Source organism: Callorhinus ursinus, unplaced genomic scaffold (genome assembly GCF_003265705.2).
Source record: "Callorhinus ursinus isolate GAN/ISIS: 27379988/994484 unplaced genomic scaffold, GSC_fseal_2.0 scaffold56, whole genome shotgun sequence".
Taxonomy (NCBI): domain Eukaryota; kingdom Metazoa; phylum Chordata; class Mammalia; order Carnivora; family Otariidae; genus Callorhinus; species Callorhinus ursinus.
In genome coordinates, this window is record NW_027397118.1 from 7,376,612 (window position 1) to 7,389,572 (window position 12,961).

General features: G+C 45.3%; 1 protein-coding gene across 2 annotated transcripts in view; it reads left to right on the top strand.

The window, feature by feature from the left end:
- ABCC11 (ATP binding cassette subfamily C member 11) overlaps positions 1–12,961 on the top strand; it is a 75,120-nt gene that overhangs the window by 16,111 nt on the left and 46,048 nt on the right. For both annotated transcript variants that reach the window (XM_025852355.2, XM_073884380.1), the window contains 8 exons: positions 2,082–2,229; positions 2,911–3,144; positions 6,730–6,903; positions 7,739–7,886; positions 8,049–8,197; positions 9,514–9,621; positions 10,704–10,964; positions 12,422–12,493. In XM_025852355.2, the coding sequence (XP_025708140.1) occupies positions 2,082–2,229; positions 2,911–3,144; positions 6,730–6,903; positions 7,739–7,886; positions 8,049–8,197; positions 9,514–9,621; positions 10,704–10,964; positions 12,422–12,493 (1,294 nt within the window). The remainder of the gene's footprint in view (positions 1–2,081; positions 2,230–2,910; positions 3,145–6,729; positions 6,904–7,738; positions 7,887–8,048; positions 8,198–9,513; positions 9,622–10,703; positions 10,965–12,421; positions 12,494–12,961) is intronic.

Consider the following 12,961-nt stretch of genomic DNA (forward strand, 5'->3'; position numbering starts at 1 on the left):
GCCTGAGTAATATTGCCCACCAGCAATAAAATCCTCTAACACATAGGGGTGTCATGGAGACATTTTTGCTTTATTGACCTAGGGCCCAGACCACCGCCCCCACCTCCTGCAAGTTATCTGGCTCACGCTGATGGGCGTGGCATGGGGCAGTTTTATAACTCAGGAACGAAGAAGCAGCCTGGGGTTGGGAGGGCAGGGGCGGAAGTGTAGGACGGGAAGATTCTCATGGTGTTCGCTCCTGTCCGGCTGTAGGTTGGGCATGAGTGTCCATGGCTGCAGGAGGAGGGACTAGAAAGGGCTAGAACTGCCCGCCATGAGAGACCTGGTGGCAGAAGATGAGAACCAGAGGCTGCTAGAGCTGTTCGAGAACATGCACGAGCTGTGCTGCTCTCAGGCCCTGGGCACGAGGGGTGGCCCGCCATGCTCCTGCTCTGTGCTGAGTGGAGGCTTCAGGGAGTCCTGGAGTCTCTTGGCATGGTCCTTGATGTTCTCATCATGGGCAGTGATAATTGCTTTCCAGACAGTGGAACCAAACTAGGTGTAGCAGGAGCCAGGAAGTAAAAGGGCAGATGCCAATATGGTGATTGCCACTGACAGACTGGATGGTGGATACATGGGAAGCATCCAGGGCCAGATTAAGACAATGATTATTTTCCAGTTACCGGCTCCGGTATCAACATAATACAAAATAAAAAAGAAGGATAAGTGAGTTGACAAAATTCTCAATTCCTGTCATGATAACTTCTTTAATGCTTTCTTGAAATATTGTTTTTCATTTTTTTTCCCCAAAGAAATGTTTTTGGTGTTCCTGTTTTGCTGATGTAACATAAACAGCCTGGCATCATTAGCGCAGACTGGCAAAATAAGGGCACGCTTTTAATTAGGTGATCCAACATTGGGGCACGCTTTGGGGGACTTTGAAATAAATGGAGGCACTTTTTGGAGGTCAGAGTTTTGGGTTTTATGAATCTTAATTTATATAAAAAGAAAGGGTGACATTATTTAAAGTCTTAGGTTATTTCCTCAATTAACTGTGTTTCAGGGTAATGAAATAGTCCATGAGGGAAAGTTATCTTTTTTACTTATTTATTTTTTAAGTAGGCTCCACACCTAGCATGGAGCCCAACACGGGGCTTGAACTCACAGCCCTGGAATCAAGACCTGAGCTGAGATTAAGAGTCGGATGCTTAACGGATTGAGCCACCCAGGTGCCCTGAGAGGTTTTTGTTTTTGTTTTTAATAGAAAAATTCAAGCTACTAAATACAGAAAGAATGCTAGAATTAGAAATCCCCATTTTGCCAGTCCTAATGGAAGTGGATCTAGGCAATGGTCATCAGTGATGGGGAATGAATGGCAGTGAATGAGTCAGGCTGATACACCTTAACTCACTGACACCTTGAACATTACTAATAACAGGACACCAGACACTGTGTCTTCTGATGTTATGCAAAAGAAATACACTGCATCGCCTATTAAGTATTTTTGCCAGCTGACCGGAATTCTGAGTTTCACTACGTCTCCGGATCCAGCTAGGAGTTTAATAGAAAATACAGGGCACAGAGGGTTATGTTAGACAACACGATAGGGATACAATCAGTCAAATCCAGAATGTGGGAAATTCTATGGAATAAATGATGCAGTTTCTTCAACAAACAAATGGCAGAAAATGCAGAGAAGGGGAAGCTATTACAGGTTAAAATGAGACACAAGAAGCCTATAAGATTTGTCATTTAAATGCAATGTGTGGACCTCATTTGGATCTTGACTTGGGCAAACGAATCATAAAAACATGTTTTTGACATAATTAGAGAAATTCGAATACACACCAGGTATTAAATGCCATCAAGGAATTTTTTTATTAAATATGTAATTAATATGTTACATTAATATATGCCAATTAATAGTTTTTAATAATTAATAGTCATTAACGTATAAATATTGTATGTCACTGTAGTTTTTTTTAAAAGGCCTTGTCTGGAAGAGATACATACTGAAGCATTTGTAGATGAAATATGTCTGGGATTGACTTGAGATACTCTACGCAAAGAGAGTTCACTGGCTCAGTTTTCCTCTTTTGAAGGCTCTGCCTCCTTTGGGAAGAAGAAGTCTCAAGACATGGGATTGAAAAAGCTTCAGTTCTTCGAGTGATGATGAGATTTCAAAGAACAAGGGCTCTCTTCGATATATTTCTTGGCTGCATCTTCTCTGCCTCGGCCGTGCTAGGCCCAGTAAGTGGCTGGCTTCAGGAGGTTTGGGGGACTCCAGGCTTTAGAGGTTAGCACGTCCAAGTCCATGCCTGGAGCTGGGGATTGTTTGTCTCTCAGCTACACTCAGAAGATGAAGCCCTTTTGGAGGTAGTAGAGCTAGTACTAGTTAGGAGGGTGAGCTCTGCAGCTATTGCTTGGGATCAAACCTTGGCCACTTAATTGCTGGGTGACTTTGGGCAATTTGTTTACCTGAGCTTCTTCGAGGAACCCCATGACACACTTAGTGGTAGACCTCATGGAGACCCTCATGTACAAAATGGAGAGCATGACATTACCTGCCTCTCAGAGTGAATTTAAATGAGATAAATATATAATGCTCCCAGAACATATCCTGACTCAGTACAAGCTAGCTGCTTTGAGAAGTGGCTGAGCAGCTCTGGGAATGTAGGTGGCAGGAACTAGCGGTCTCCTCCATGTACCATAGTTAAGATGAATCAACTTGATTTCCTGTCCTCCAGGTCCTCAGCCCAAGAATCTGACCGCAGAGAGTAAGTCTCATTGTCCCAGCTGGGGTCACATGCTCACCAGTTGGCCTACAGAGGGTAGGGTACTTTGACCATGCAGCCTAGACATGGGGCAGGTGCAAGTCTCTCCAGAAGAAAACTGGAGCACTGAGTAATCCAAATTCCTGCTTCCTTCTAGATGCTGATTATACCAAAGATCCTGGAATATTCTGAAGCACCGTCAGGGAATATTGCCTATGGGGTGGGACTCTGCTTTGCCCTCTTTTTCACGGAGTGCTTGAAGTCTGTGAGTTTGTGCTCATGCTGGGTCTTAAACCAGCGCACAGGCATCAGGTTTCGTTCTGCTGTTTTCTCGTTTGCCTTTGAGAAGCTAATGCAATTTAAATCTCTAACACACATCACCACTGGAGAGGTAGGTGCCTGGGACTATATTGGAGGCCACACTTGCTTAGCTTTCCTCCAGACATCCCTGCCCTGGGGGCTGAGGGAGGGAGGAAAGGGAGTTAGGAGAGAAAGGAAATAATTCTTAGGGTGTGTGTGGATAATCATTAACAGTTGCCTCTGAGACCATAACAGCAGGTCAACAGTAACTGAGGGAGATGCCACTTGCATTCAGAGGCTTTGGACAAGATCGATTCATTCATTCAATACATACTTACTGAGGCCTACTCTGAGCCAGACCCTGCGGTAGGCCCTGGGGGATATAGCCGTGAACAAAAAGACACAAACCCTCAGTAGAAGCACCTTGGAAAGGGCATCCCCTCAGTCAGCCTGGGGAGGAGGGTATGGATGGATGGGATAGCTCAGGGAAGTCAAGGGAAAAGCAATCGTAGATCACCTCTCTGAGGGTTAATTCTTATCTGCAAAAGAGGAGTCCTTAGAGCTGCTTGGTGATTGTTCTTGGGGTATCAGTTCCCTGCTCTTGCTCCTCCTGCAACATAACACAAACAGACAAATGTTGACAGAGATTGGAAAAAGATGCTCCAACTTACGACCCAGGGTCATGGGAGTATTGGAATTTTGTACATTTAATTTCACGTTCCCTATTCTTCTATTGCTTACCAGTTGCCTTGAGGAGCATGAATGACTTTTATATTGAAACAGACATTTAAATTTTTGGAAAAGGCAGCACTGCTCTGACCCCTTACCCTCAAGCTAGACCCCTTAGTGATCTGGCATCAGCAACTGTCCAACCTTGCCTCCTCCCATCTCCCCTCCTCCAGCCCTAGGTTGGCTTCGTCCCTTCAGCCAGGCTAGGCTAACCTTCAGTCACCAGGCCTTTCCACTTCCTGGCAATGTTGCTCACATCACTCCCATGCTCTGCCCTTTTATAATCCCATTCACATGGATGTCCTCTCCTTCATGACAATATCGCCAAACCCCACCGTCCACTCCCAGTCCCCACCAAGCGCAAATCTGGCTGTCCCACTAACATGAGCCCCCTTCAAAGACACAAATCCTTTCAGATTCACCACTCTATCCCTCAAAATGCCGACATTTGAATTACACAGGACAGATGGCTGAAAAAACGTCTGCTAAATTAAGCACTTCCATCAAGTGGAAGCTTTCTCTAAATTCAACTGGTAGCCAACATAAGATATTTGTTATCATCATTACCCTTATTCTTCACCATTTTATTAGTCCTGTAACCTGAGGCAACTTGTTCAGTCTCTCTGAAGCTGTGGAATAATAAGACCAGCCTTATAGGATTGTTGTCTCATAGGATTAAATGAGTTAGTACATATAAAGCACATAGAAAAGGGACAGTGGTTCAGAAGTGTTAAATTGTATTGCTGATTTCTCTTAGGCCTTGAGCATGGGGACTCCCTGTCATCCTGCCTTTGACTGAAGTTGAGATCTGTGGCAGCCCTTCCCCCTGTTTATCTTAGGAGAGTCATCATAGTAATTATTAACTTCCACTGAGCTGGACATTGTCCCCAAGACTTCACCTCGTTAGCTCAGTCAGTCTTCTGACAACCCTCTTATGAGGTAGTTTCTGTTATTGTTCCTGTGGTCACAGAGGTAGAAACTGAGGCACGGAAGGAGTAGGGACCGTATACAAGGTCATGGGATTGGAAAGCAGCAGAGCCTGGCTGCAGGGTCCAGGCTCTGAACCAGTGCACTTAACCTGCCTTGCCAAAGAGACTTTCTGCACTGAGGCCTGCCCTGGTTCCTTTTCCTGTGTCTCTGTCCTGAGCACCTGCTGCGTGCAAGGCCAATTTCCCCCAAACAGCCTCCTGAACATAAGACAGAATGGCCCACTTGGAAGTAGCTGCTCACATGAGGAGTCCTATTGCCTCCATAAATTTTATTTTTAAAATTAATTAAAAAAACACCTGCATATGTTCTCGGAAACAAAATAAAGTAGAATAGATGACTCCCCAGACCCCGTCACTTCCCTAATGCCTGGAGGTGACCACCGCTATCAATCTGGCTTGTGTTCTTCTAGACTTTTTAAAGTATGTTTAGGTACACATGCAAGTTACCCATAGAAAACATATTGTATCTTGCGCCTGTGTTTTTACATAGATGATACTACATTTTAGTTTTCTGCAGATCTTCCTTGTTCCTTTTCAAGGACACTTACTTATAATTGTAGCATTTCCTTCCCCCCTCCCATTTCTACTGAGATATAATTAACATATAATGTTGTATTAGTCCAAGGTATACAAGGTAATGATTTAATCTGTGTTGCAAAATAATCACTACCAAGAGTTTAGTTACCATTCATCACCTTACATAGTTATAATTTTTTGCCTGCAATGAGAACTTTTAAGATCTACTGTCTTAGGAACTTAAAGATACACAATACAATATTAACTATGGTCACAATACTTACTTATCTTATAGCTAAAATTTTTACCTTTTGACCACCTTTATCCATTTCCCCCCACCCACCTTAGAGCATTTTCAGTGTGGCAAAATTAAGTGTTTTATATGCATTATCTCATCAATGCTATGGAATAGGTTGTATTATTATCCCCACTTTACTGATAAAGGCAACCAAGGCACAGAGATTCTACAGCTAGTACATGACCGGTCTGGGACATGAACTCTGACAGGTTGCTCCAGGACCCAATATTATCTAATACTCCTTGGGTGGATGCTTTAACCTTTCCCTACCAATGGACATTTAGAATGTTTCCAGGGTTTTGCTGCTAATAAGCACAGCTGCAATAAATGTCCTTGTGTGTGCTTCCTCTCGTGTGTGTGAATGTTTCTCAACAGAGAAATGAAATAGCCAAGTCATGGGGTTTGTGCTATTGTTAACTTTTAAGGATACTGTTCAACTCCCTTCTGAAGTGGCTGTACCAAGCTAGGATCTCTCATACACTTCAAATTTTTATAAAGATTCAGCCTGGGGCCCATCCTGGGAACTAGAAGGAGATTAGTTTAAAGTGAAAAGGAAATCACTTCTTAAGGCATTCAGACTGGTCATTCTAAAAGACATTCATGATTTGAATATTTCTTGATTTGCAGCGTCAGCTTTTATGTAACATGGAAATGGGCAGTATGTGTTAGGGAGCAGGGCAGTGGACAGAAGAGTCTATAGCAAGATAGAAAAAGAAGGATAAAAAGATTTAGCTCCTGCCTAAAAAATTTCAGCCATTAATAGTAGTAGTAATAGTAGAATGAATAGGATAGAATAAGGTAGGAGACTAGAAGTAACTCTCTGGGGAATCTGGATATGAGAAGTAGTAGCAATAGTACAGTAAAATATAACTTTTATTGAGCACAGCCCGTGTGCAGATACTTTATATTTCATTGACATCCTCACAACAACCATATAAAGTGGGTATAATTATTCCAGCTTCACAGGTGAAGAAGCTGAGGCTCAGAGTGGCATAGTAATGGGCCCAGGGTCACAGAGATTAAGAGGAGAGCTTGGTATTTTTGTCTCTACCACCGTGCCTCCCAAGCCTTCACATCCCCGGCACGTGTAGCCCCTTCTAGGTACCTGAAGAGGTGATACCTGTGGGGCTTTGCTGTCTTACAGGCCATCAGCTTCTTTGCCAGTGATGTAAACTACCTATTTGAAGGGATGTACTACGGCCCCCTGATCTGGATCATCTGTTCATTGCTGATTGCCTGCACTGTCACCTCCTACCTCATTCTTGGACCCACTGTGCTCTCCACCACTCTTTGCTACCTCCTGATTTTACCAGTGGAGGTAATGTCTTTCTTTGCCACCCGTTGGATGTTGGATATTCCCCACAACTCCCAGGGCTCTGGAATCTGGGGTACTTCTGAGTGGAAATATTGACTCCTGTTGACTGTTGATTCTACTGTGGTTAAGTTTCAGCTTCCATTTCTGCCTCAAGCTATTCTCTGGCCACAACATTGGCCAAAGAAATAAGAGGTGAATATGATGTGCGAAAGTCCATCTCATAGATTTCCGTGAGGGACCCTCTGCTTCACAGACTTTCATTAGTAGATGTCCTCTATGTAAGGTTTTTGTTCCTTCTCTTCTACCCAGAATGTGCTAATGTAATAGCCCAGATAGCATTTAACATTTGGCTGAGCACAGTATAAGGGGGGAAGGGAAGCAAATTTGCTGACAAAGATTCAGGTGAAATAAAATTGGGCAAAACAGGAAGTGACTCTTGGATTATGTGTGCTCTGAATTATTGAAATCAAGGGTTTTCCTCCCTCAGCACAGGTATTCTGATCAAAAGGTGATTGTAACTGTTGGTGGGATTAGGGTTCCCAAAGGCAGAGGAGTCATATTTCTGTTTAGTTAGCCTGGCTTGGGACACAGGAGAGAAACACCCCCAGGATGTATGAGACAGGTGCTCTAAGGCATGATGGAGAGGTTTCTGTTGGAAAGTCTTCAGCAGGACCCTAGAATTTAGAATCACAATGGATTCCAACAGGGCAGGATTAAATCCAGGTATTCAGTCCACATCTGCATTTTACCTTTGAACATACTCCTAGTTGCCATACTTATGCCTGGGTGAACTCTCCTGCCCTTGTCAAAAGAAGCTGTTGCTGCATCCTGATTGCAGGTGTTCCTGATCAAAAGGATTGTTAAGATATACAAACACACCTCTGAGATCAGTGACCAGCGCATCCGTGTGACCAGTGAAGTTCTCACCTGCATTAAGCTGATTAAAATGTATGCATGGGAGAAACCATTTGAAAAAATAATTAAAGGTACAGAAAATCTGGTTTTCTGCTCAGCGCCTTGGGATGTCACGGTGGGCCAAGCCTCTCACTCACCCTTTGGGTTGTTCTTTCATGCTCTGGGAGTTGTTCGGTGCTCTTTGGAGAATATTCTTAGGGTTAATTTCAGTGCCTTTGCTTTTTATCTGTCAGACCTCAGAAGAAAGGAAAAGAAACTATTGGAAAAGTCTGGGATCATCCAGAGCCTGACCACTGCCTCCGTGTTTATAGCCCCCACATTGACCACAACGGTGATGTTCCTCATCCACACAGCTTTACAACGGAAACTCACGGTTTCAGGGGTAAGTGCTTGGGGTGCTTTGTTTTCCCCTCATATTGATAGGGAGTTTTTCTTTTGTGTGTTTTCCTAGATCATGTCCCTCAAAGATCTGAAGGTTTTGCAAATGGATAATAGATGTTGATTTTGATTTTCCAGACTTTTAGGATGCTCAAACTTTCTTCCATCTCAATCTGTCTGAAAAACTGACATCCCTTGTATAGCAACTATGGGAGGGAGGGATGACAAAGTTATCTGGGGATACAGGGGAGGTGAAATGTGTAGTTAAAACCCTGATGATTCTGATACATGCCTTGAGGTTGAGAATCCTAAATTAAGGAGTTTGTTCGAACCCAAAATAGGGCCCTGAAAATACACCTTAAATAAAAAGCTAGAACTTCTTTTGCCTTCTCTTTGTGGTCTGACCCTGGCCCAGAAAAGCTGCAGCTGCCTTTTAGGGGTAGAATCCCAGTTTTCTGAGGAGAAAAGCCAGGGGGCTGCTTTGGGAAAAGTTGGAATCCAGATAGGGCTTGGGGAAGGACACTGCACCCAAAGCAAGAGGGGGGCGGGGAGCGTTGGAGAGCCTGCCAAGGGTTTGTTTGTGCTCCATACAGCAGGCACTTCTACTTGATCCAGACACGGAGAAGCCCCCTGAAGGCTTGAGGGTGGACGCAGGGGCTTTTATAGGAGAGACTCTCAGCAGGAGTTCAAGGTCACATGACACTCACACAGTGAAGGATGAAGAAGGGAGTGGAGGTGGGGTGTGGATTGGAAAGTCCCCAAGGTACTTTAGGTCACATTCTGAGATCCTGAGAGCCGTAGGTGGTCTGCTGCAGTCAGGAAAAGTCTCCAGGAGAGAGTGAGGCATGGATTAGGCTTGAAGTGCAGGGACATTTGGAATATTAGAAAAGAGTAGAACATCTAAGGCAAGGAAAACTGAATACGATCATAACAGCAATAAGAGTATCAAGCTCTGTTAGCAGTAAACAAGCTCTCTCATATGTACTTTCTCAGTGTTTCCCTGGACTTTATTCCTGTACCCACTTGATGATTTTGACACTATGCAAGTGGGAAAACTCAGCTTGTTGAGGGAGGGGCCCTGGCCAAAGTTGCAGAATCTCCCAGTCGCTAAGCTACAACAGGAGACAGGCCTACAGACATGAAGACATTAAGACGATTGCTCTTTCCCCACTCTTTCCAGTCTCCCCAAAATACTGGCTCTGTCCCTGCCACGGGACAGACCAGCCTATTGGAAGCTGCAGGGTCTGGCTCTGTGGCTTCTGGCTCCGGGATAGGGGCCTCAAGGGATGGCCCTCACCATCTCCTCCTCTCTTTGCCCAGGCCTTCACTGTGGTGGCCACCTTGATTCCCATGCGGCTGTGTGTGTTCTTTGTGCCCTTCGCAGTAAAGGGCCTCACGATTTCCAAGTCTGCGGCGGAGAGGTTTAAGGTAAGTGGTCAGAGGACTGTTTACATGGCTCTCTGTTTGGGTGTTCATTTGCCTTCAGCCACCGAGATGTTCCTCCTGAAGGTGACCCCAGGGCAAGGCAGATTGGCTAACTCAGTGACGTCCTGTACCCAGGCTGGGGTGGGGGCTGGGAAGACAGATTAATCAGGCCCTGGGGAGGTCTTAGGATAGTCTATACAAACCAGGTCTCAGACAGGAGGTCTACAGACCCTGTCCAGGTTTGTATAGGGTTACCATGATGGTTTTGCTTTAAAAAAAAAAATCATATTTGTTGCTTGCATTTAAAAACCTGGAAATTCTACATAAAAATCAGATTTCTGGATTTTTCTGAATAATCAGAAGATCTAGGAATATCAGACCCACATTTTGCTGTGGCTACAAACAGCTGGAGCTGAGGGGATAGTTGCCCTATTAGATGAGGCAGCGAGATCCAGTTTGCTGCAGACCACCACTGAACATCCACTACCTAGAGATGAAACCATTGTTCAAAATGTCAAGAAGTATCTTTCTAGATCTCTTTCTAAGCAAATCTCCAGGGAGAGACGTGTGCCTCTAATTTGACTGCAGTGGGATCATACTTCCTACCCCCCTCTTTTAATGCTAGCACTCACACACGTTTCCCCGTCAGGGAGGAGGAGACACAAAGAGGAGTGACCGGCTCATGGTCACACTTTGAAATGTATGGCCCCCAACAGTTTCCCACCAGGTGCTACATGGGCAGACCTTTTTACTTTGAATAGTTATAAATGAAATTTAATTAGAAAAGTGGCACATCTATCTGATGATTCCACAGTGTTGTCACCCATGTAAAATGAAACAGGAAAGAACAGAGTGGGCAGTATGCAGATATCAAAGAGTGGCCCAGTGGTCCAAAAGTTGGAAAACCCTGATCTAGAATTCCCACCAGCAGAACCTGGCTCCTTCTGAACTAGTGGTGGTTCTTCTGGCTTTTACTGTTTATTAGGAGTTTATAAACCAGACTGATTGGCAGGCCAGCGAAATGGTCACACATTCCTATTAAACTAAAGAACTGAATTCCTCCTTCCTCCTTTCTCTTTGTGCAGAAATTTTTCCTCCAGGAGAGCCCTGTTTTGTATGTCCAGGCACTGAAAGATCACAGCAAAGCAGTGGTTTTGGAGGAGGCCACCTTGTCATGGCAACAGACCTGCCCTGGGACTGTCAATGGGGCCGTGGAGCTGGAGAAGAATGGGCATGCTCCCAAGGGGATGGCCAGGGCTCAGCCAGCTCCAGGAGCCCTTGGGCCAGAGGACACAAGGGACAGCCTAGCCCCAGAGTTGCACAAGTTAAACCTGGTGGTGTCAAAGGTAACATTATCCAGGCCATGCTGGCAGGCTGACTGCCAGACTTTCGGGGCCCAAGGCTCAAGCTTCCTGACACTTCACCATTTCCCTGGCTAAAAACTGCCGTCTCTAAATCCCTCTTTTAAATACAAATTGTTCACAGAGGGCAAGCACAGGAAATCTTTCATACTTCAGTGAGAATCAACTGAACATCCAGAATTTTTTTTTTTTTTTTTTTTGGAGTAACAAGACCCAGACTAGTATGCTATATGCTGCGAGAGAAGGGGAAGGAGACTAACATTTATTAAGTTGCTAGTATGTGCCAATTTGGTTGTTCTGTGAACTCACTTCATCTGGCTTCTTCTCTGACTAACGTTTGCAAGGGCAGGCTTCCCTTCTTGTCCAAATTTCACCTCTGAACTTTCAAGTCAAACTTGATTGCATCCCTCCCCTCCCACCAATGCAGTCCATTGGTGACGTTTGTCAGCTCTCCCCTGAATCCAGCCGCCTCTCACCAACCATCCCCCCAAACCACTGCCCTAGCCCCAGCCACCACTGTGCTGTTCCAGCTCCTCTAGGAGCCTCCTCATCAGTCCTTCTGTTTCCACTTTTGCCTTCTTACCATCCATTACCATGCAGTAGACCGAGGGCTCTTTCTAAACCATAAACCAATTCAAGTCACCCTCTTGCTTGAACCCCTTCAGGGACCTCCTGCTGCACTTAAGATACAGCCCAGGTATCCCCCAAGCACCCTGCCCACAGCTCTCACTCCTTCCCTCCACACCAGCGACACTAGCCCTCTTGTAGCACTTTGGCAGCCAACCCGGTTGCTCCCACAGCCTGGAACGACCAGATCTTCCTGTGTCTGGCTCTTTCTTGTCATTCAGGTCTCAGCTGCAATGACAACTGCTTTAAGAAGCCTTTGCTGGCCAACCCATCTAAAATCGCTTTGGTTCATGGTAGCCAATTCATTTTACTTAAATCATTTATCATCATCTGATATTATTTATTTATTTCGTGGTTTACGTCTCCTCACTAAAATGTAGCATGAGAATTCTTTTCTTCAGTACTTGGTACGGTGGGAGAAACTCAAACACTATTTGAGGGAGGTGTGAATGAATAAATGAGTGAACGTATGCTTGAATTCTGTGAGGCTGGCTTCACTGTCCCCGTTTTACACATGAAGAAACCGAGGTACGGAGAGGCTAAGTGACTTGCCCAGGATCATAGGGTAGAATAGGTGCAGATCTGGAATTCGGGTTTCTTGCCCGACAGGACCACCTATCCATGAATTCCTCTCTACCGCCTCCATGTAACTTCCTTCCTTGGTGGCAATGAGCTTTGCTAGTCTGAGGGGCCTTGGGGTGGGTGTGGTTATTTGTTTTCTGTTTGTCCTTTTGTGTTCAAACAACAAACCCACCCTGAGTGAGTAGGAGGGTTTGTGCTGTCCCAATGCCACTCTGTCCTCCTTGGCTTTGCAGGGGACCATGTTGGGGGTCTGTGGCAACACCGGAAGCGGCAAAAGCAGCCTGCTGTCCGCCATCCTGGGGGAGGTAAGTGACTTGTGACCGCATGCATGCGCACCCATGGGCGGTCCAGGGACTCCCAAGCTTGAGTTCCCCCAGTCAGCCACACCATCGCTTTCTTGCTCAATGGGGTCTGACCCAATACACTTTTTATAAATTGAGAGCAGTTGGGCATGCATCGAGGGGGAGGTGTGTTATAAATATACCTCCTTCTCATCCTCTAGCCAGGAGTGAGATATCTTAGATCCCCTGGAGGTCTGCCTTCACCTGTTCTCTGTGCTCTCCTCACCCTGTTTGTAATCAACCAGCTCTCAGGGTGATGATACAGTGTGTCTCAACTTTTAATGTGATGATAAAAATCATTTCATGAAGCCCCAACTCAGAATGGGACATATGTCCCTTGTGAGACAGCATCAGGAGTGCGATGTGGTGGGAGAAAGGAGGAGGAAAGAAGGAGGGTTGGGGGATAGGAGGCCTTCCCAAGTGGGATGGGAC